Source organism: Hippocampus guttulatus, chromosome 2, assembly GCF_054856545.1.
Source record: "Hippocampus guttulatus isolate MCC_2025c chromosome 2, RoL_Hgut_1.0, whole genome shotgun sequence".
NCBI lineage: Eukaryota > Metazoa > Chordata > Actinopteri > Syngnathiformes > Syngnathidae > Hippocampus > Hippocampus guttulatus.
The window spans coordinates 9,970,098-9,995,187 of record NC_141262.1 but is presented as its reverse complement, the minus strand read 5'-3'; the positions used below and the strand labels follow the sequence as shown (position 1 = coordinate 9,995,187).

The following is a 25,090-nucleotide window of genomic DNA, read 5'->3' as shown; positions in this document are numbered from 1 at the left end:
CTCACATAGCATGTGATCTTTCCATTGACACCCGAGTCTTTATCGTTTACACTTATCAGGGCTACAGTGGTCCCAGGTTTGGAGTTCTCTGCAATAGCACTAGAAAAGGATGTTACTTCAATTTCGGGTGTATTATCATTTAAGTCCATAATAGATATTATCACACTTTTCTCTGTTTCTAGGGGAACTGGTCCTTTATCGGATGCTTTGATATCAATTTCATACTTGTCTTTTGCTTCAAAATCTATTGGACCTTTAACTGTAATTTCTCCAGTCACAGCATTAACATCAAAAACCTTGCGTAATTTACTGTTGACATTATTCCCAAAGGAGAACACCACCTCGCCATTGAGACCGTCATCTAAATCCGTCGCGTTTACTTGCAAGATCGTTGTACCAATTGGCGCATTTTCCCTAAGTACTGCGGAATATGTGTCGGAGGTAAAAACCGGCATATTGTCGTTTACATCTAAGACATTAATTAAAATCGCCGTGGTTCCTGACCTCGGTGGCTTCCCTCCGTCGAGTGCTGTCAGCAGCAGTTTAAGACTCCTCGCACTTTCTTTGTCCAGCGCCTTGTGCAAATACAAAACGGGGATTTTCCCGTCTTCCCCTCGGTCTTTAACTTCCAACCGAAAATGCTCATTTTCGCTGATTTTGTACGAGTGAACTGAAAACGCGTCGCTGTCTGGGTCGTGGGCGCTCTGCAGCTGAAAGCGCGCGCCAGGCAGAGCAGATTCCGATATCTCCAAACGCGTCTCGTTGTCGGGGAAGGTGGGAGAGTGGTCGTTCACGTCTAAAATCTCAATGGCGACATAATGCACTTCCAATGGGTTCTCCACAACGATCTTAATATTTACAACACAGGGACTGATTCGCTCACAGACTTCCTCTCTGTCTATTTTCCTCATCACCCTTAACATGCCGTTATTCAGTCCAAACAGAGGTTCAGTCGGCCCGGAAACGACGCGGAATCCTCGGGCCTTCAGGCCGCTCAAGTCCAACCCTAAATCTTTTGCAACATTCCCAACAACGGCGTTATCCATCCCCTTTTCGGGAATAGAGTACCGCAGCTGCGCCATGGTGAAATTAAACGTGAGATCCAAACAAAAGATGACCACCAGCAAGCGCTGCGTCCATGACGGGTGTCCTCCTCGAGACATAACCAACCGGTTAGCAGTCCGAATGTGAATCCGTGCGGGGAAACAACTGGAAAAATTTGGGGATAAAAGCAAATAGCTAACTCAAACATCCAATGCTGACAACGCTAACGAATGAGGGGTTGGACAAACGCCCCGATTGAAGAAGTGCACACTGACGCGCAAGCGCAATAAACCAAACCGCTGACGTATTAAAATTAGATTTTTTTTTTGATATCTCACAAGCAGTGACACCAAGCGAACAGAAGGCACAATGCATACCAACATTTCAGAGAAAAGTATGTATACTATGAACTAAAATAGGTGTGGTATTTTTAAAACGGCCAAACCTGCTCTTTGCAGTCAATGTCAAAGTGCTTGTAATTATACTCTAGTTCCAAGAATGGTATAAAAGCCATTCAAAGTCCATTCAAAATACTGGAAAAAGACAGGTCTTCGTCCGACATTGGATCGTCATTCATTCGCAAACAGACCTGACAGATATGCTAATTACATCCACTTGCAAACCACGTGACATGGTTTACCGAAAGTGTACAAAAAGATCCAACAAACCCCAAAACGTGCTCTAGAACTAATCAGATTCGAGGGTGTAAACTGTGAAGAACTTACTTTTTCTGATTTCAAATTAAATATGAGCTTCATTATTTTGCTAAAATATAGTAGATGTGCCTTCTTGATTTCAAAACGGGATTATGAACGAAATTGGATGTATTAACCGGTTTATTTGGGTATAAAGCCTACTGACTCACAGCTACATTATATGAATATTTTTTTTCAGTATGTTAAATAAGCAAACATTATATTATTATTGATGTTGTCAATAGTATTATTATTTTCATCATACGGAATAACATGTATCAGAAGAGAAAGAAAAATGTATCATAATTACCACACTAAAAAAATGGTACGTTGAATTGACTCAATTTTATTTACACGCTTGGTTGAATACAAAATTATCTGGATCCTCCATATCCAAATTTTAAGTACATGTATAGCCTACTTAAAAAAAATGTGTCAGGATCCAGATGATTCTATTTCGTAGAAAGACATGATGAAACAAAATGTAGTAAATTTAACACACCATTTTTTTCTGTGTATATTGTTGCTGGTATAATAAAATAACATGGATGGATGATGGCTAACAACAATTATATTATTATTATGATTATTATGATCAATGGCTCCGCAGCGAGTGAAAATATAGCTGGATAATTTTCTCATAAAAAATGTTTCATGGAACAATGTACCTCGCAATAACAACAACAATAATAATAATAAAGTAAAATCATCTATATTAATTTCACATCATTGCCTGAATCAAACAAAGCTTCCCTCTCTAAAGAGTCAAAAACATCAACAGGTATTCATGAAATTTTTAAGGTCAAAGACTTAGAAATTCAGGGGATGCCAGAAATGTAATTAAGTCAGTTTTTGCCTTACCTCCCCCGAAGTGTGTCTCCTGTCAGGGAGCACCAGAGTGTTGGCGTGGCTGCCCGGGACTACGGTCGAACCGATACTCATTCTGGGTCCGACTAGCATGTAGCGCTTGTCTCCTGATCTGTACTGGATGCTGTGACACAGCGTGCCATCATAATTGGCGTCTTGCAGATATTTGGAAGTGTACTCTGTGGATTTGGAGCACTGCATGGCGATCAGCACGATGATGCTGATGACAAAAAGGAGCGACACCGAGCCCAACGTGACGATGAGATAAAAAGTCACGTTGTCCTCCTCGTCCACTTTTGCTGCACTTTTGATGTCGGAAGCTGCAAAAGCCTCTTTGGGCTCCACGAGCTTGACGGTCACAGTGGCTGTTGCCGAGAGTGACATGTTGCCGTTGTCTTTGACCAGGATGAGCAGTCGATGCTCAGCTTCGTCCGTCTCCGTGAAGGAGCGAAGTGTTCTGATTTGGCCCGTGTAGCGGTCCAAAGAAAACAGACTGTGGTCGCTGACTTGCTGCAGCGAAAACAGCAACCAGCCGTTATATCCGATATCGGCGTCATAGGCTCGGACTTTAGTCACCAAGTCTCCTGCTTTGAGATTGCGGGGAATTTCCTCCACCCCTTTGGCAGAACCGTTGGAGCTGACTGGATACAGGATGACTGGAGCGTTGTCGTTCTGATCCAGAATGAACACCTTCACTGTCACGTTGCTGCTCAGTGGAGGACTTCCACCATCGGTGGCCACCACTTGGAAATGGAAACTTTTCAGCATCTCAAAGTCAAAACTTTTCAGTGCCACGATACTCCCTGTCACAGAGTTAATGTTCAAAAACAAACCAGTCCCGTCACTACTGTTCCTGTAGATGTGATAAGAGATTTGTGCATTTTCACCCTCATCATGATCAGATGCCCTGACTGAAAATACAGGCGCAGACAGCACATTATTCTCACTGACATAAAAAGTATATGGATTCTGTGAAAATTGAGGTGTGTTATCATTCACGTCTGAGACAACCACACTGATTGTCTTTTCTGATGACAGCGATGGCTCACCACCATCCTTTGCGACTATCGTGATCTCATAAAAATACTTCTCTTCTCTGTCCAAATGTGATTTTGTCATGACTGCATAGAAATTATCTTGCAAGGATGGAGAAATAACAAAAGGGATGCCTTCATTTGTAAAGCAAGAAATTTTCCCATTTCCGCCTGAATCCAAATCATGGACACTTATTAGGGCTACGGTTGTTCCAATCCTTGAGTCCTCTGGGACTGATTTTGAAAATGATGTCACATCAATCTCAGGAGGATTATCATTTACGTCTATGATTTTTATTGTCACAGTTTTGTCAGTGGACAAAGGGAATGTCCCTTTATCTGAAGCTTGGATGTCAAGTTCATAACTTTGACATTTTTCAAAATCTATTTGACCTGCCACTTTAATTTCGCCAGTCTTTGGATTAATATTAAACAGCTCTTGCAAACGTGCGTCCCCTTCTTTGCCAAACAAGTAAATGATTTCGCCGTTTTCCCCCTCATCTAAATCCGTCGCATTGACCTGCATCACTAATGTGCCAGCAGGTGCATTCTCATTTAAAACAGCCGAATAAACATCTTTTGTGAAAACTGGTGCGTTATCATTAAAATCAAGCACAGCAACAACAATGTCGACTGTTCCAGATCTTGCCGGCCGGCCGCCGTCGACAGCGGTGAGCACAAGCCGGTGCTCCTTCCCAGTCTCCCTGTCCAGCTGCTTCTGTAGAATCAGAAAGGGCATCTTACGATCCTCCCCCCTCTCCTTCACCTCCAAACGAAAGTGGTCACTGTTGCTCAGTTTGTATTGTTGGACTGAAAACTGGCCTCCGTCTGCGTCCTTGGCCGGCTGGAGCTGGAACCTCGCCCCTGGCAATGTGGACTCCAGTATCTCCAGTCTTTTTTGTTTCTCTGGAAACACTGGCGCATGGTCATTGACGTCGATCACCTCAATGGCAACGTAATGAATTTCCAAAGGGTTCTCCAACACGGTTTTGAGGTTGATCACACAAGCGTTACCTCTCTCGCATACCTCTTCCCTGTCCACCTTTCTGCTCACGTACAGGACGCCGTCGTCTGCGTTCACGTGGAAAAGAGGTTCCACCCCACTCCCGACAATTCGGTAATCTCGAGATTTGAGCGCACTCCTGTCGAGTCCCAAATCTTTAGCGACGTTTCCAATAACACTGCCCGCTTTCGCCTCCTCCGAGATGGAGTATCTGATCTGGGCCGAGGCTCTGCACCAAAACGTCACCAAAGCCAGCACGAAAGCTCCACTCCTCCAGCGCTTATTCATCCACATGGGCCGTCTGATTCGTGCCATTGTGTGGAAAATAATACTGTACATTAAATGCAATTGTGGACGGAAAAAAAAAAATGGGCGAGTCGCGCTCCTTCATCGAGACTGCGCGAACAAAGATGCAGTTCCGTGCAACGGCGTCACACGCGCCGACGTCACCGCGTTGACGACACAATGTGAGAACGATATCTGAAATAATACCGACACCGTGCGAGCCAAATCGTTGTTGCAACGTCAACCACAAAAGTTACAGAGGGAAAAAAAGGTATGGAGCATAATTTATTGAGAAATAAACAACGTGCTGCGTGTGTATGTTCGTCAACTATGCATTTGAATTGGACTTTTAAAAAAAAGATTTGAGGGCCACTGATCTTATTAAAATACAACAAAACGAAGCTGCTCGTCTTGTAATCAAGCGTACAAAACAAGTTTTAAATTCTATCAATTTTTAACTTACTTCTCAGGGAAATGAGGTCTTAATATTTGACTACTTTAGCACCTGGGAGTTAATTGATTTCATTATATTTATCTGCACTTATTCTAAGATGATAACTTTATACTAATAATATTTTCATAATGGAGCCATGACAATTGGACTGTTTTGCGGAGTTAATGGAATTAAACTTTATATAATCTAATTGAATGCCATTTTATTAAATATAGGGAAAACGGATCCATTATAATTGATGGCCGTTTTGTAATATCATAGAAAATACTTTTCATGTGATGGAATGTAACTTGATGTAAATAAATGCAGGGATAATTTATGATCATTTTTTCGAATGTAATAATGTAATATGTATTTTGCTGATGCTGAGACCTGGAAGTTAACGATTTTGAGCTAGTTTTATTTGAAACTATTCCAATTTCAGAAACTTAATACTTTCAAAAGAGTTCAATGATATAACGATTGTTTTGAAATTTGAATTGTTTTGAATTATTAACCTTTATTTAAACATCAACAGTAGATCAGTTTGTTATTAAAAATTAAGCTATTTTTGGTTTGCAAAGTGATTCAAAGATTACTACTATAGACTACTGGGCCTGTTTGTCTGACAACATTTTGGTCATAGTGCTGTTAACTCTCCAAAAAATAAACCTTTGGTTTGGAATAGTTGAAATTTGAATGATAAATGTTGGCTCAACCTTAAGTCCTCAAAAAATGTTCCTTTAAAAAAATTGTAAGAAATTCAGATAAAACAGAGGTACAAATAGGTTATGTCTTACCTCCCCGGAATTGTGTCTCCTGTCAGGGAGCACCAGAGTGTTGGCGTGGCTGCCCGGGACTACGGTCGAACCGATACTCATTCTGGGCCCGACGAGCATGTAGCGCTTGTCTCCTGATCTGTACTGGATGCTGTGACACAGCGTGCCATCATAATTGGCGTCTTGCAGATATTTGGAAGTGTACTCTGTGGATTTGGAGCACTGCATGGCGATCAGCACGATGATGCTGATGACAAAGAGGAGCGACACCGAGCCCAAAGTGATGATGAGATAAAAAGTCACGTTGTCCTCCTCGTCCACTTTTGCTGCACTTTTGATGTCAGAAGCTGCAAAAGCTTCCTTGGGCTCTACAAGCTTGACGGTAACAGTGGCTGTTGCCGAGAGTGACACGTTGCCGTTGTCTTTGACCAGGATGAGCAGTCGATGCTCAGCCTCGTCCGTCTCCGTGAAGGAGCGAAGTGTTCGGATCTGGCCCGTGTAGCGGTCCAAAGAAAACAGACTGTGGTCGTTGACTTGCTGCAGCGAAAACAGCAACCAGCCGTTATATCCGATATCGGCGTCATAGGCTCGGACTTTAGTCACCAAGTCTCCTGCTTTGAGATTGCGGGGAATTTCCTCCACCCCTTTGGCAGAACCGTTGGAGCTGACTGGATACAGGATGACTGGAGCGTTGTCGTTCTGATCCAGAATGAACACCTTCACTGTCACGTTGCTGCTCAGTGGAGGACTTCCACCATCGGTGGCCACCACTTGGAAATGGAAACTTTTCAGCGTCTCAAAGTCAAAACTTTTTAAAGCTGATATTTGTCCATTTTCACTATTTATACTTAGAAATGAAGACAGTTTGCTGTCATCTCTTCCATCTCTGAGAACATGATATGAAATTTTTGAATTCTCATTCTCATCATGATCAAAAGCTTTGACAAAAAAGATGGGGGCCCCTGCATTGTTGCCCTCTGTAACATAAAAAGTATAAGGACTGGATGAAAATTTTGGACTGTTATCGTTCACATCTGAAACGAGAACACTGATTGTCTTTTCAGATGAGAGTGCAGGCTGACCAGTGTCTTTTGCAACTACTGATATGTCATATTTTGACATTTTCTCTCTGTCCAAAGGTGATTTGGTCACTAAAGAATACATTTTGTCTTGTGATGATGGCGACAAAGCAAAAGGAACATCCTCACCAATGGAGCAAATCACTTTCCCGTTGAGACCAGAGTCCAAGTCATTCACACTGATGAGAGCAACGGTCGTCCCGGGTCTGGAATCTTCAGGAATTAAACTGGAAAATGATGTCACTTCAATCTCAGGTGCATTGTCATTAACGTCGACTATCTTGATGATGACACTTTTTTCATTTGTTAATGGTAGGGAACCTTTATCTGACGCTTGGATTTCAATATCATATTTGTCTTTTTCCTCAAAGTCAATAATTCCTTTCACTGTTATTGCGCCTGTTAGATGATTAATTTCAAAAAGATCTAATAATCTATGACTGACGCTGTTGCTAAATGCAAAAACAACCTCTCCATTTGGGCCTTCGTCTAAGTCGGTTGCATTTACTTGAATAATGGTTGTACCCACTGGAGCATTTTCATAAAGTGTCACAGAATATCCATCCGAAGAGAAAACAGGCGAATTGTCATTACTATCTAATACATTTATTAAAAGATTAATATCACCTGTTTTGGGAGGTTTTCCTCCATCAAGTGCAGTTAACACTAATGAATGACTTGCGGCTGCCTCCCTGTCCAAATATTTTTGCACAATCAGTATTGGAATTTTTTCATTGTCTCCTTTATCTTTAATTTCCAAACGGAAATGATCATTTGTGCTAAGTTTATATTGCTGGACAGAGAAAGGGCCGCTGTCTGCATCGTGTGCCGCTTTGAGTGGAATTCGCATTCCAGGATGCACGGACTCGGGGATGTCCAAAGTCTTCATTTCCCCCGGGAAATTGGGAGAGTGATCATTAATATCCACGACTTCCACTCCAACATAGTGCACCTCCAGCGGGTGTTCGAGCACCGTTTTTAAATTAATTACACACGCAGTGCTCCGTTCGCATACCTCCTCCCGGTCAATCTTCCTGCTTACGTACAGGATGCCATCATTCTCTCCGAGGCGGAAAAGAGGCTCGGTGGCGCTCGAAACAATCCGGTATTTCCGTTCTTTCAACGTGCTCCTGTCTAATCCCAAATCTTTCGCAGCATTTCCGACGATAGTTCCTTCCTTGACTTCCTCAGGGATTGAGTATCTCAATTGAGCTGAGGTGCCACGCCACAAAAGCACAGCAACCACGCAGCAGACCCATCGCAAATGCGCGCTCCTCTCCTCGCATCCTCTTTGTTCCATGATGAAACACAACTACGGTCCAGGGGGCGTGCTGTTGACAAACTACTGCATTGTAATACGACGGGAGCGTGTGCAATCCCTCAAAAATACGAAAATATATCAAACAATGGTTGAACGCAGACGGAATCGAACGAGTCAGCTCACACAACTGAAACTGCAATGACGAGGGATGACCTGCAGGCAGCAGACAATCCGCTGTACTTTCACAATCACAGCGACACCATGTGTTGACATTACGTCCTACAAGTATCCAATTGTAAAACTAAATATGAAATAAAATCACTTTATATACTGCATCTGAATTTTTCAAAGACATACCATACAATATCGGCGCGGATTGCATGTGATCAGGAAAACAAAAATACAACAACATTTTCAGTTCAAAACTGCAAATGCGATCAAAATTCTAGACGGAATCTACGGTGGTGTCTATGCAAATTAAATGGCGTAAATGCATCCCGAAAAACAAGTTGTTCGTCTGTATTTCTCTGAATAGGTGTGCGGCGACAAGAGCAGAAGTTTTCAGCACCCTGGACAGCAGACTTTCAATGCAAGTGGGCAGAACTGCGGGATTCAGCTTCCCTCACGTGTTCATATGCTGCACCCGTGCAAAGTAAGGACTCCCATATCTGGTCAGTGTACTAAAACAAAATGAATTATGTGACCAATATTTACTAAACCACATGCTGTAATCAGAAGGTTTGTTGTTTTATTTTCATTTTGATGTTTACAGCGGGAAACTCTTGCTTAATTCAGACGTGCCACTGCAAACAACTGGCCAGAATGAGGAACACTTGGATTATTCACATCCACTGTCGATAGTCAAGCGCTTATTCACTTCTGGGTCACAGGGAAGTGGAACCCATCACAGCTGACTTGGGGCAAATGACAAACTCAATCCTGGACTGGTTGTCAGTCAGTCACAGGACACGTATGGAAACAGATGATGATTCACACCAACAGTGAGCAGGAAGCGAACCCACGCTACTAGCCCGAAGTCAGGTAAGTACACCACCACATCATCAGTTGACTCCACTTGTATAATCTACATAATACTGATTCACACTAAAGGAACAAAGCACCTATCACAAAAACAAAGCCTTGAAAATGATCTCTGCAACGTTAAAAAAAAAGTCTGTGACATGATGGGCTGGCTCACATTAGACAAGCTACATTAAAATATTATATGGGAAATGAAGACACAAAACAATACAGATGTTCATTAAATTGCATTGTCTGTAGGAATGTGTGGCAGTCTATTACACTCAGGGTAAAATGCGGAAGTAAACCAGCATAGGTTAGCCTCCATATCGACGAGTGCTACTGAAGTTTGCTGAGAAGAAACAAAGTGCTTTCAATATGCTTTTAAACAGGAAGTAACCATCAAAACAGTGCATATAATAGCAGCATCGATAAACTTAAACTAAAACTATTCAACAGACAAATGCAGATGTTTCGGTATGCTGCTCGTGCAGATATGCCACAATTATTTCAAAAGTTTTCTTACCTCCCCTGAAGTGTGCCTCCTATCAGGGAGACACAGAGTGTTGGCGTGGCTGCCCGGGACAACGGTCGAACCGATACTCATTCTGGGTCCGACTAGCATGTAGCGCTTGTCTCCTGATCTGTACTGGATGCTGTGACACAGCGTGCCATCATAATTGGCGTCTTGCAGATATTTGGAAGTGTACTCTGTGGATTTGGAGCACTGCATGGCGATCAGCACGATGATGCTGATGACAAAAAGGAGCGACACCGAGCCCAAAGTGATGATGAGATAAAAAGTCACGTTGTCCTCCTCGTCCACTTTTGCCACACTTTTGACATCGGAAGCTGCAAAAGCCTCTTTGGGCTCCACAAGTTTAACAGTCACAGTGGCTGTTGCCGAGAGTGACACGTTGCCGTTGTCTTTGACCAGGATGAGCAGTCGATGCTCAGCCTCGTCCGTCTCCGTGAAGGAGCGAAGTGTTCGGATCTGGCCCGTGTAGCGATCCAATGAAAACAGACTGTGGTCGCTGACTTGCTGCAGCGAAAACAGAAGCCAGCCGTTATATCCGATATCGGCGTCATAGGCTCGGACTTTAGTCACCAAGTCTCCTGCTTTGAGATTGCGGGGAATTTCCTCCACCCCTTCGGCAGAACCGTTGGAGCTGACTGGATACAGGATGACTGGAGCGTTGTCGTTCTGATCCAGAATGAACACCTTCACTGTCACGTTGCTGCTCAGTGGAGGACTTCCACCATCGGTGGCCACCACTTGGAAATGGAAACTTTTCAGCATCTCAAAGTCAAAGCTTTTTAAAGCTGATATTTGTCCATTTTCACTATTTATACTTAGAAATGAAGACAGTCTGTTGTCATCTCTGACAATGCGATATGAGATTTTCGCATTCTCATTCTCATCGCTATCAAAAGCTTTGACAGAAAAGATGGGGGCCCCTGCATTGTTGCCCTCGGGGACATAAAAAGTATAAGGACTGGATGAAAACTCTGGACTGTTATCATTCACATCTGAAACGAGAACACTGATTGTCTTTTCAGATGAGAGTGCAGGTTGACCAGAATCTTGTGCAACTACTAATATGTCATATTTGGACTTTTTCTCTCTGTCCAAAGGTGATTTGGTCACTAAAGAATATATTTTGTCTTGTGATGATGGCGACAAAGCAAAAGGAACATCCTCACCAATGGAGCAAATCACTTTCCCGTTGAGACCAGAGTCCAAGTCATTCACACTGATGAGAGCAACGGTCGTCCCGGGTCTGGAATCTTCGGGAATTAAACTGGAAAATGATGTCACTTCAATCTCAGGGGCATTGTCATTGACGTCGACTATCTTGATGATGACACTCTTCTCTGTAGTTAGTGGAGCAAGGCCTTTATCTGATGCTTGGATTTCAATTTCATATGTTTCTCTCTCCTCGTAGTCTATCAGACCAGAGACAACTATCTCCCCTGTTGAGTGGTTGATGTCAAACATTTTAAATAAAGCATTACTCACACTGTCACCAAATGAGTAAATCACATCTCCGTTTTGACCGTCGTCCAAATCAGTTGCAATTACTTGTACCACTGTTGTGCCCACTGGGGCATTTTCATTAAGTGTCACAGAATACCCATCTGAAGAGAAAACAGGTGCATTATCATTTACATCTAACACGGCTATTAATATATTCATGTCTCCAGATTTGGGGGGTTTTCCTCCATCTAGAGCAGTCAGCACCAGGGAGTGGCTTTTTGCCGCTTCTCTGTCCAATGATTTCTGCAGAACTAAAACAGGTATTTTACCGTCTTGTCCTTTGTCTTTGACCTCCAAACGAAAATGATCGTTTTGACTCAGTTTGTAATTTTGCACGGAAAACGAACCGCTATCAAGATCACGTGACGGTTTCAGCTGAAAGCGAGCTCCGGGCAAAACAGACTCAGAAATGTCCATTTTTTTATCCTTCTCCTCGAAGCTCGGAGCGTGGTCATTTACATCCAGCACGTCCACTCGCACGTAGTGAACCTCCAGTGGGTTTTCCAGCACAGTTTTTAAACGAATCAAACACGTACTGCTCTGTGCACACACCTCCTCTCTGTCGATTAGGCGGCTCACGTAGAGGATGCCATCGTTTGGATTCACGTGGAAAAGAGGCTCAGCGTCATTCGAAACGACGCGGTATTTCCGTTCTTTCAGGGTGCCTTTATCCAGTCCAAGATCTTTGGCTATATTTCCGACAAATGTTCCTTCACTGATCCCCTCATGAATGGAATATCTCAAATTCGCCGAGGCCAAGCTGCACAGAATCGCAGCGGCCACAAAGCGGGCTAAACAGGATCGTCCGTTCGCCGACACGCATTTCCTTTGTCCCATGACTACCCACGTAAATACTCACAAGAAAAACCCAGGAAGGCGGCTGTAGAACACACAACTTCGATGTACGGCAATGTTCATTATCCTCCTGCAACTTCAGATGTGAATGCAAGTACAATATTTCCAGGATGAGGCACGCTGCCGAGAGATATGCTCGCGCCCGACAGAACCAGACAACGAGGTTGATAAAAAATGTGATGACGAAACGTTCATGCCCCCTGCATTGTACTGTTAGACTGACACCATGCGATCGAAATGTTCTCTGCACTGATTCGAGAATATCGATTTGACTTATTTTCTCTTATTTTTGTGCCCATTTATATCAAATTACAATACTTACAAAAAAGCCCATCGGACGTTAACATCTAAAAGCAACGTGACAATATAGACAGTAGGTCACATTGGACTACTGTGCTGACATTGAAGAAAGGCATGAAAACAATCCAGAGATATGCGGCCAAACAATAACTTCAATAAAATAGTTGACAGCGACCTCATGTGAACCTATCACATTTCATCAATCCAAAAAATTGACATTCAACATCGCACCGCCTCTAAAGTATCCCTCTTTCATTCTAGGTAAAACAAGAAATATAAACCGACATGATGACGCATGCTGATGACGAGTGATCAAGTGCATCACAAAGATCCAAGAAGGCTTCTCAGTTGGTCTCGGTACCCACATTTTCCCATGCTCGTCATTTTCTCTCAAACTAAAATCAAGTTTGCTGTTAAAAAACCTTATATATCACGTATGTCGACGACCCATTCAGCCATCTATTTCTGTCCGGATTATAACGAATTCTGAAAGTTGCGTTTCAACAATCTCCATGAGGAATTTGGGAATACAACATAAATCAATGTAAAAATTCTGCAAAATAAATAGTGCGATATATAGTGCTAAGTATTCACGGAACAAATTCAGGAAAACACAACAGTACATGAGATTTAAAAATATGCAAAAACAAACTTACTTCTTGCACAATGCAAGTGCCTTTGTAATCCTCACGATATCCCAAAATCCCTGCTTTAAAAACACGCGAGTTGTATTTTGGACTCGTCGTGTTGCCTTTGAACTGCAGCACAAACTTACAGTAAAAACGCTAAACTGCTAGGCGTTTCCAACGAAGGCCTTACAGAATAAAATATCGGTACTCAACAACCCCAAAACTGGAAAACTATCAATATCAGTTCACTTGCTTGACGAGACTCAACCAAAACAATCAAGCACATGCACGGCCATGGTCGTGCAGTCAACTCAATACAATTTTATGTTGCACTTTTACAGCAGCAGGCGCAATCATTTGTCAGACTGTGCTAATCCCCAAAAAATACATATGGGGTTTGAAGCATGGCAATATTCAGCTATACCTATTCGCACCACAATATAAAAATGGAAAAAATACATAATCAAATGAAGAAGCGCAATCCATAACACCTTTCAAATTTTAATCAAAAAATTGTTTCATAAAACATACACACGCAGGCATGCACAGTTACTAAACCATGGAGTCAGTATGTCTTACCTCTCCCGAAGTGTGCCTCCTGTCAGGGAGCACCAGCGTGTTGGCGTGGCTGCCCGGGACTACGGTCGAACCGATACTCATTCTGGGTCCGACTAGCATGTAGCGCTTGTCTCCTGATCTGTACTGGATGCTGTGACACAGCGTGCCGTCATAATTGGCGTCTTGCAGATATTTGGAAGTGTACTCTGTGGATTTGGAGCACTGCATGGCGATCAGCACGATGATGCTGATGACAAAAAGGAGCGACACCGAGCCCAAAGTGATGATGAGATAAAAAGTCACGTTGTCCTTCTCGTCCACTTTTGCTGCACTTTTGATGTCAGAAGCTGCAAAAGCTTCCTTGGGCTCTACAAGCTTGACGGTAACAGTGGCTGTTGCCGAGAGTGACACGTTGCCGTTGTCTTTGACCAGGATGAGCAGTCGATGCTCAGCCTCGTCCGTCTCCGTGAAGGAGCGAAGTGTTCGGATCTGGCCCGTGTAGCGGTCCAAAGAAAACAGACTGTGGTCGCTCACTTGCTGCAGCGAAAACAGCAACCAGCCGTTATATCCGATATCGGCGTCATAGGCTCGGACTTTAGTCACCAAGTCTCCTGCTTTGAGATTCCGGGGAATTTCCTCCACCCCTTCGGCAGAACCGTTGGAGCTGACTGGATACAGGATGACTGGAGCGTTGTCGTTCTGATCCAGAATGAACACCTTCACTGTCACGTTGCTGCTGAGTGGAGGACTTCCACCATCGGTGGCCACCACTTGGAAATGGAAACTTTTCAGCGTCTCAAAGTCAAAACTTTTTAGTGCCGATATTTGTCCATGATCACTATTTATACTTAGAAATGAAGACAATTTATTCTCATCTCTTCCATCTCTGACGATATGATATGCAATTTTAGCATTCTCGTTCTCATCGCTATCAAAAGCTTTGACAGAAAAGATGGAGGCCCCTGCATTGTTGCCCTCGGTAACATAAAAAGTATAAGGACTGGATGAAAACTCTGGACTGTTATCATTCACATCTGAAACGAGAACACTGATTGTCTTTTCAGATGAGAGTGCAGGTTGACCAGAATCTTGTGCAACTACTAATATGTCATATTTGGACTTTTTCTCTCTGTCCAAAGGTGATTTGGTCACTAAAGAATACATTTTGTCTTGTAATGATGGCGATAAAGCAAAAGGAACATCCTCACCGATGGAGCAAATTACTTTCCCATTGAGACCAGAGTCCAAGTCATTCACACTGATGAGAGCAACGGTCGTCCCGGGTCTGGAATCTTCAGGAATTAAACTGGAAAATGATGTCACTTCAATCTCAGGTGCGTTGTCATTGACATCAACTATCTTGATGATGACACTTTTTTCTGTTGTTAGAGGAACAGCTCCTTTATCTGATGCTTGGATTTCAATTTCAAACATGTCATTCTCCTCATAGTCTATAAGGCCTTTTACAACAATCTCACCAGTATTCATGAATATGTCAAATAAATGCTTAACATTTTGATTATTCTTGCTGAAAGAATAAACTACATCTCCATTTAGGCCTTCATCTAAATCAGTGGCATTTACTTGTATAACAGTTGTCCCAATCGAAGCATTTTCATCGAGTGTCACTGAATAAACTTCCTTGGAGAAAACTGGTGCATTGTCATTAACATCTAACACATTTATCGAAATATTAATTTCACCTGTTTTGGGAGGTTTACCACCATCCAATGCAGTTAATACTAACAAGAGATGCCCCGTTTTCTCTTTGTCTAAAGATTTTTTAACAACCAAGATGGGAATTTTGCCATCTTTACCTTTATCTTTAACTTCCAGACGAAAATGTTCATTGTCGCTTAGTTTATATTGCTGAACAGAAAACTGACCACTGTCTCCATCCTTCGAAGCCAGTAGCTGAAATCTTGCTCCAGGCAACACTGACTCTGAAATATCCAGTTTTGTTTCTTCCTCGGGAAAACTGGGAGCATGATCGTTTACATCCAGCACCTCCACTCCAACATAGTGGACCTCCAGTGGGTTTTCGAGCACGGTTTTTAAGTTGATCAAACATGTACTGCTTTGCGGGCACTCCTTTTCCCTGTCGATCTTTCTGCTGACATAAAGGACGCCATCGGTCTGACTCACATGAAAAAGAGGCTCCGCACGACTGGAAACAATCCGATACTTGCGCTCTTTCAGCGTATTTCTATCCAATCCGAGGTCTTTTGCGGCATTCCCAACCACAGTTCCTTCACCAACCTCCTCGGAGATGGAGTATCTTAGCTGCGCCGAAGCCACGCTACACAAAAGCACCGCAGCCAAGCACCCGAGCAAGCAGCGTCTCGCCCTTTGCTGCGCGCCTCTTTGTTCCATTGTGATACGGAAAATCACCACTGGTCCATTCTAAGAAAATCAGATGCACTTGGGGAAACAAAATACAAATGTGTAGTCCATGAGAATATTTATCCACTAAGCCATCAAGTTTGGAAATCGGGACAGCGAGACATGTGTCACCGCAGCGACAGACACGGCGATTATGACAGCACAAATTAAAGAGGCGGTGGATCCATACAACCGCTCACAATATGCAGTCACGTGAACATTTAATGGATACTTGTCCTTACACTGACACCTAGAGATCAAAATACATATTACAGAACAGGCGAGGACGTGATGAGCGTCAATTTGAAGCAGAACAAAGTTCCGAGTCACGCCATATCCGTGCACATTCAAGATTTATTTTTACCCGGCCTGAAGCAGCAAAGACGTCCTTGATTTTAGTAGCAAACAAAATACCATCCCCTCTCACATTACACTCGCACAAATAATTTATACTTACTCGGTTATTTCCTCCTGCCACGATAAAGAAAACACTTTGCTGGTCTGAGATGAGTAATGGGGAAAGTTGCCCAACTATATTCCCAATCACAATTCAAATATGAGGCTGATACTTCACAGCACAGTCGTAAACCATGATTTTAACTATTATTTACTATTTGTTTCTTTCATTCCATTTTACTGCCACGTTTCTGATCAGAGCAGAAGTTTTCACGGGAAGCAAGGCACACTGGAGAATGTTTCAGCACCATAGACAGAAGCAGCGGGAATTCTGTGGCTGAACATTCAACAAGAAGAAAGCAAACCAAATACTCCGCTGTCGGGCATTTCAAAATCAGCCAAGACTGTTAAACATGTAACAAAAAACTTACATTTCCCTCGTCCACAAAAAAAGTTGCTATGAGAGGGAGCCATTGAATGGTCTGTGTAACTATGCAAAAATATGCAATAAAGCGGAGTGGATGATTCTTTTACTTATTCTGTAAATGTCGGGAAAAAAAATAACGGTCTTACCTCCCCCGAAGTGTGTCTCCTGTCAGGGAGCACCAGCGTGTTGGCATGGCTGCCCGGGACTATAGTCGAACCGATACTCATTCTGGGTCCGACTAGCATGTAGCGCTTGTCTCCTGATCTGTACTGGATGCTGTGACACAGCGTGCCATCATAATTGGCGTCTTGCAGATATTTGGAAGTGTACTCTGTGGATTTGGAGCACTGCATGGCGATCAGCACGATGATGCTGATGACAAAAAGGAGCGACACCGAGCCCAAAGTGATGATGAGATAAAAAGTCACATTGTCCTCCTCGTCCACTTTTGCTGCACTTTTAATGTCAGAAGCTGCAAAAGCCTCTTTGGGCTCCACGAGCTTGATTGTCACGGTGGCTGTTGCAGAGAGCGAAACGTTGCCGTTGTCTTTGACCAGGATGAGCAGTCGATGCTCAGCCTCATCCGTCTCCGTGAAGGAGCGAAGTGTTCGGATCTGGCCCGTGTAGCGGTCCAAAGAAAACAGGCTGTGGTCACTGACTTGCTGCAGCGAAAACAGCAGCCAGCCGTTATATCCGATATCGGCGTCATAGGCTCGGACTTTAGTCACCAAGTCTCCTGCTTTGAGATTGCGGGGAATCTCCTCCACCCCTTCGGCAGAACCGTTGGAGCTGACTGGATACAGGATGGCTGGAGCGTTGTCGTTCTGATCCAGAATGAACACCTTCACTGTCACGTTGCTGCTCAGTGGAGGACTTCCACCATCGGTGGTCACCACTTGGAAATGGAAACTTTTCAGCATCTCAAAGTCAAAACTTTTTAGTGCTGACACTTCTCCTGTTTCACGATTAACATTCAAAAAGGAGGAGAACAAACGATCACTTCCTCTATTTCTTAATATGTGATACTCTATCACAGCATTGCTCCCTTCATCATCGTCATGGGCTGTCACCGATAAAATAGAATTGCCAGGAGTGTTATTTTCATGAATGTAAAATGTAAATGTGCTCTGGGAGAATTCGGGAATGTTATCATTAACATCAGACACAGTAATTTGTATAGTTTTGTCCGAGGATAAAGATGGGTCTCCTGCATCTTTGGCTAAAATGTTGATGCTAAAATGTGCCTGCTGTTCTCTATCCAAAAGTTGCTTTGTAACCAGAGAATACATATTCTTCTGTAAGGATGACGACAGCATGAAGGGAACATCTGGACTTGTATGACACATAACTTTCCCATTCAGACCAGAATCTAAATCTTTCACACTTATTAATGCGACGGTGGTCCCCGGTTTTGCATCTTCTGGCAACGCGTTGGAAAATGACGTCACTTCAATGTCGGGAGCGTTGTCATTAATGTCAACAATATGGATGATGACACTTTTGTCTGTCGACAGCGTCGCCACTGCTTTATCGGAAGCCTGTATGTCTATCTCGTACTTGTTGCACTCTTCAAAATCTATCGGACCCGCCACAGTCACCACCCCTGTCTCGTGATTTAAATTAAAACGAGCTCGTGTGCGGGAATCCACGTCATTGCCAAAAGAATAAACCACTTCACCATTCGAGCCTTCGTCTAAATCTGTTGCGTTCACTCGCACCACTATCGTACCGAGAGGGGAATTCTCATTTAAATACGCAATGTATGACTCCTGAGTGAAAACTGGGGGGTTATCATTGACGTCAGACACCTCGACTATGATTGTCATGTTGCCGGAGAGCGGAGGTTTCCCCCCATCCGTGGCTGTTAAAAATAACACATGAGTCTTGACGGATTCTCTGTCCAGGGATTTTTGGAGAACCAAAGTGGGCGTTTTACGATCCTCGCCTCGATCTTTGACCTCCAAACGAAAGTGCTCGTTGGGGCTTAGCTTGTAGTGTTGCACGGACAGGGCGCCCGTGTCTCCATCGCGCGCAGCCTGCAGCTGAAACCTCGCCCCCGGGAGCGCAGATTCAGACATCTCCAAAGTCTTTTCCTGCTCCGGGAAGCTTGGTGCGTGGTCGTTTATGTCCGCAACCTCCACCGCCACATAGTGTACCTCGAGTGGGTTTTCCAGGACGGTTTTTAAGTCGATCACACAAACCTTGCTGCGGTCACACACTTGCTCTCTGTCAATGTTGCCGTTCACATACAAGATGCCGTCATCCTGATTCACGCGAAAGGGGGGCTCCGCGGTGCCACGCACAATTCGGTAGGCTCGCTCTTTCAGCGTGGCCCTGTCGAGACCCAAATCCTTCGCGATATTCCCAACAGCAGTACCTTCCTTTACTTCCTCCGAGATAGAGTATCTAATTTGTCCCGACACGCGGCTGAAAATCAGAAGCATCAAGCAGGAAACCCACATTGTCTGATGTCCTCTTTGTTCCATCATGCCACGAGAAAATGCGTTCCACGAAAATAAACGTATCAAAATATACATACATACAGCTATTTGAAACTCGTCTCATCAGCAGCCTTGCAAGAATAAAGCATTCGTCTGATCGCCACTGCGTGGTGAAACTGTTACTCCAGAGAGGAAAAAGGTTTGGTCTGTTCTGATGTGAATCGAATGGAATGCCTCTTATGATTTTTTTGTTCGATGACGTCACCACGTTATCTCTCGTTTTCCGGCTTTTTACTGGCACCATGTGATGCCGAATGGCACAGCATTTATTCCTGATTTATTATAAAGCAAATAATTTCACCCGACTGAAAAATGATAATGCAATTTCTGCTTCACGGTCCGACACAGTCTGTATCTTGCCGACAGTACATATTGAAATGAGCTAAATATTCGACTGGGAACGTTGATAATTTTAAATCACTGTTCTTACCAAATGACTAAAACTTCACAAACATGAAATCACAATTATACATGGTAACACGTAGATGTTGTTTGAGCTAATCACAAGTTCACAACGGTATTTGCTGATATAAATATTAAATTTGTCACATTGCCAAATGAAGCTTTGCTTCATTTTAAAATGTTCCACCTGCAACCTTATTCCAAAGTCGTTCTCACTTTAGTGGCTTTTTTTTTACAAGTGAGTTAAAAATATTTGAGCATGCATGTTTGTTCTTCACTTAATAAATTCAATCCAAATTCCCATGCACCCAAACAAAATCACGGGTGTCCCTCCTCCTCCCGAGATTGAACCATTCTTTGCTAACTACCTGGCAATCAAACATTTTCTCAAGTGGTGCTGCCCATCATTGCAAGTGGTGGGGTGGGAGGTGTGGTCAGGTCAAAATATGAGCCAAACCACTCAACGACCGCTGAGGTTGTCCCGACATCGGTGGCACGCAGGAACGCCAATAAGAGACATGCACATATTTCGAGAGAGAGCAAGAGAGAGAGAGAGAGAGTCAAAATTTGTCACCTCAAAGACTTCGAAACGCACTTTTGTTTCACAAAGGTGCATTATGAGCACAAGTATTTGCCTGTGATTCTGTCATTTGGTAAAAGATACAACGTGGAACTGCTTTTCACCAACTTCATCGAGGAATAATCATTCAAATACATATACATAAGAATGATCCCCCCCCCCCATGAATGCCAATGTCCATCTTTCTGCAAACAAGTAATATGCGCTCTCTGCATGCATATATATGCGGCAGGATGCTGAGATGGACATGAACATGATGCAGCATGCTCGTTATGAGTCTTCAAACACAAATATTCCCTTACTGCCTTCTTTCTTTTTTGTTTTTTCTTTCTTTCTTTCTTATTGAAATGCTCATATAGGCGTATACAACTAGTTTTTATATAAGAGGGCCTCCACTAAGTGTAATATTATGAAATAATACAATCTTAATAATATGAATTAACAAAAATGTCAATTGTTTTTGACAAGAGAATCATGTATTATTTTTTTTAAAGTGTGCTATGTGCAAGAGCCGCACGGTGATCAACTGGTTAGCCTGGTCCGCCTCACAGTGTAGAGGTGCAGGGTTCAATTCCGGCCCCGGTCTTCCTTGTGTGGAATTTGATTATTCGCTCCATGCCTGCATGCGTTTCTCCGGGTACTCCGGTTTCCTCACAATTCCAAAAACATGCAAGGCAGATTAATGGAACACTCAAAATTGTCCTTCAGTATGATTGTGAGTGTAAATGGTTGTTTGTCGTTTGCCATGCGATTGGCTGCCAACTGGTTCAGGGTGTCCCTTGCCTACTGCCCGAAGACAGCTGTGATAGGTTCCAGCATGCCTGCGATTCTCGTGAGAATAAAAGGATTAGAAAATGGATGGGTGGAAGTTATGTGCAAATCAGGGCAAATGTAGCTACAGGAATAAACCTGCTCGTAAATGTTACTCCACAGGTGTATAGCTCTCAGTCACTTTCACTGCTTCAAGTTCCTCAAAAGATACACCAGCTCTTTATTGACAATGATCTCATGCTTACAACAAACCAAAGGCTCTGTAATCTGAACACTTGCCTGACCAAAAAGACTGCACAAAATCTGTACCATTGATTATATAACTTCACTCCCATTTTCACTCAGAGTCCACATACAACAAAGTCTAATTACATGGATGTGAAAATTCATGTGTGCAGTAGAAATCATTTATTAATCTAATAACTCAAAGCTTACCTCCCCCGAAGTGTGTCTCCTGTCAGGGAGCACCAGAGTGTTGGTGTGGCTTCCCGGGACTATGGTCGAACCGATACTCATTCTGGGTCCGACGAGCATGTAGCGCTTGTCTCCTGATCTGTACTGGATGCTGTGACACAGCGTGCCATCATAATTGGCGTCTTGCAGATATTTGGAAGTGTACTCTGTGGATTTGGAGCACTGCATGGCGATCAGCACGATGATGCTGATGACAAAAAGGAGCGACACCGAGCCCAAAGTGACGATGAGATAAAAAGTCACATTGTCCTCCTCGTCCACTTTTGTGGCACTTTTGATGTCAGAAGCTGCAAAAGCTTCTTTGGGCTCTACAAGCTTGACGGTCACGGTGGCTGTTGCAGAGAGCGACACGTTGCCGTTGTCTTTGACCAGGATGAGCAATCGATGCTCAGCCTCGTCCGTTTCCGTGAAGGAGCGAAGTGTTCGGATCTGGCCGCTGTAGCGGTCCAAAGAAAACAGACTGTGGTCGCTCACTTGCTGCAGCGAAAACAGCAACCAGCCGTTATATCCGATATCGGCGTCATAGGCTCGGACTTTAGTCACCAAGTCTCCTGCTTTGAGATTGCGGGGAATCTCCTCCACCCCTTCGGCAGAACCGTTGGAGCTGACTGGATACAGGATGACTGGAGCGTTGTCGTTCTGATCCAGAATGAACACCTTCACTGTCACGTTGCTGCTCAGTGGAGGACTTCCAGCATCGGTGGCCACCACTTGGAAATGGAAACTTTTCAGTGTCTCAAAGTCAAAACGTTTCAGTGCCATTACTTCGCCGGTGTCCGGGTTGATGTTTATAAATGACAACAATTTAATGTTTGCGGTTGCATCTCTGATAATCTGATAAGAAATTTGAGCATTGTCAGCTTCATCCTTATCAGAAGCTTTTACAGAAAACACAGGGGCTCCAGGTGTGTTGTTTTCAGTGATATAAAATGTATAAGGGCTTGATGAAAACTCTGGACTGTTATCATTTACATCTGACACGACAACAGTTATGGTCTTTTCCGTTGAAAACACTGGCTCGTTTGTGTCCTTCGCAATGATGGTGACCTCATATTGAGAAACATGCTCCCTATCCAATCTCGACTTTGTGACTACAGAGTACATGTTGTCTTGTAAAGATGGCGATAAAGTAAACGGAACATTTTGTTTGATGGCACATAGTACTTTACCATTAATTCCGGAGTCTAAGTCACTAACACTCATCAGAGCCACAGTGGTTCCTATTTTTGCATCCTCGTTAATGGAGTTTGAAAATGAAGTCACCTCTATTTCGGGGGCATTATCATTGACATCAATGACGGTTATCAAGACACTCTTATCAGCTGTCAAAGGAACTGTCCCTTTATCAGACGCATGTATATCAATTTCATAGCTTTTGCTTTCCTCAAAATCAAGGTGGCCAATCACTTTAATTTCACCAGTGTTTGAGTCTATACTGAAAAGTTCCGTTACTTTGACGTCCACCTCCTTGCCGAATGAATAGACTATTTCACCATTGGCGCCCTGATCCAAATCTGTCGCATTCACCTGAATCACAAGCGTGTCCACTGGAACGTTTTCATTCAGGGAGGCAGAGTAAACCTCCTTGTCAAACATGGGAGAGTTATCGTTCACATCGAGCACATCCACGATTATTTCTATGGAGCCTGACTTGGGGGGTTTCCCCCCGTCTACCGCTGTAAGGCGCAGACGGTGTCTCCCAGTTGTCTCTCTGTCTAACTGCTTGAGCAGGACTAAAAATGGAACTTTACGGTCCTCGCCTCTGTCCTTTACCTCAACGCGAAAATAGTCATTTTGATTAAGTTTGTATTGCTGAATGGAAAACTGCCCCACATCGGGGTCTCGAGCCGCTTGCAGTTGGAACCGGGCCCCCGGCATAGCCGACTCCGATATTTCAAAGCTTTTTTCTTTTTCTAGAAAAACAGGTGAATGGTCGTTGATGTCTAATATTTCCACCGCAACGTAATGCACCTCCAACGGATGTTCAAGCACTGTTTTCAGGTTGATCACACACGGGCTGACACGTTCACACGCCTCTTCTCTGTCTATCCTCCTCGCCACGTACAAGATGCCGTCGTCCTGGTTCACTTCCAGAATGGGCTCAGCCGTGCCGGCCACGATGCGGTATCCTCGCCCTTTAAGTGCGCCCTTATCCAACCCCAAATCCTTCGCAATGTTCCCGACCACAGATCCCTCTTGAACCTCCTCTGATATGGAATATCTGAGCTGTGCACATGTTCCATTGCACAGAATGAGCACTAAAGACAACCAGCAGCGTCGCTCCCTCCTACCTCCGCATCGCCTTTGTTCCATGCCGTGGAAATGACAATTATCCTTCCGATGTGCAATGTCCTGCAAAAGACGAGTGTGTGCTGGTGCTGAATGAGCCACGAAAAAAACCCCCAACCAGTCACATCAATGAGCTTTGAGAATAAAATCAGCAATCAGCTAATCACGGCACGACACACTGCGTATGAAGCACTGAGAAATAACAAAAACCAGGCAGTCAGGTTTGAAAAAAGGACCGTGACGTCAAGTCGTGCTTCACACAGATATATTGGGGTATACTGACCCCTACTGTCGAATAAACGTAACACATGAATATCGAAAACCTGTCCATATGAGCACACGAAGCAAGCAAATCGGGAAGATTCAAATTATTTGTTTTCTACAGAAGCACATAACTCACGTCCGTTCAAAAATAATACAATGGAAGCCAATTTCAAAACAAGACACACGCAGACGCGCACACACATCGGCAATTGGTTTGAAGAAACCTGTTTGATGTTCTCTGAAATTAGAAGACAGCAATTGAAACCATATCCATCTTGTCCAAACCAGATGATAGCAACAAGACGCAAATGTGCCCACGTGTGCAATATAATATGTTGGCATCCAGGGACATGCAGCAGTTGAGAAAAGAGAAAAATCAGCTGTTCTTCAGCGTAAATTAGGAGAAAAGTTACCTTTCAAATTCGTGGGGAGCAGTTTAATCAAATGGCCATTGAATTTCTGAACAACTTGAATGAAACCTTGACAACCACTTGGCAGCATGTATGCATTTTTTTGCACATTCTTGTACCCAAAGATGCAGCCTATTGTGTTTACAACCAAATATAAATGTCGGTAAAGACAGCACTACATGCTGATGGGATATAAACTTCTTCAAGAAACACATTTGCATTTATGCCACTGCCTAACAATGTTTACAACACACATTCCCAAGTCGGTAAGAAGCATAAATTCACTCTTCATTTTCTAGAGTTCACAGCAACCC

General features: G+C 43.5%; 2 protein-coding genes and 2 pseudogenes across 7 annotated transcripts in view; all 4 read right to left on the bottom strand.

Moving 5' to 3' along the window:
* LOC147208457 (protocadherin alpha-C2-like) overlaps window positions 1-25,090 on the bottom strand; it is a 132,590-nt gene that overhangs the window by 86,004 nt on the left and 21,496 nt on the right. The window contains exon 1 of one of the 6 annotated variants that reach the window (XM_086135362.1): window positions 17,232-20,310. The exons of 3 other annotated variants lie outside the window; for them this stretch is intronic. In XM_086135362.1, the coding sequence (XP_085991488.1) occupies window positions 17,232-19,622 (2,391 nt within the window). In that variant the 5' untranslated portion in view covers window positions 19,623-20,310. Of the gene's footprint in view, window positions 1-2,600; window positions 4,941-10,026; window positions 12,446-17,231; window positions 20,311-25,090 lie in introns of those variants that run through there. 2 more of the 6 variants (XM_086135416.1, XM_086135442.1) reach the window with 2 other exon arrangements.
* LOC147208463 (protocadherin alpha-8 pseudogene) lies at window positions 5,031-8,519 on the bottom strand (annotated as a pseudogene).
* Window positions 13,741-16,253, bottom strand: LOC147208462 (protocadherin alpha-3 pseudogene; annotated as a pseudogene).
* On the bottom strand, window positions 21,662-24,380 carry LOC147208461 (protocadherin alpha-8-like). Its single transcript, XM_086105959.1, has one exon. The coding sequence runs from the start codon at window positions 24,124-24,126 to the stop codon at window positions 21,751-21,753; it is 2,376 nt and encodes a 791-aa protein (XP_085962085.1). The 5' UTR covers window positions 24,127-24,380; the 3' UTR covers window positions 21,662-21,750.

Bases quoted from the DNA above. Each gene is read 5' to 3' on its own strand.
- LOC147208461 (XM_086105959.1), bottom strand. From the start codon at position 24,126: ATGGAACAAAGGCGATGCGGAGGTAGGAGGGAGCGACGCTGCTGGTTG.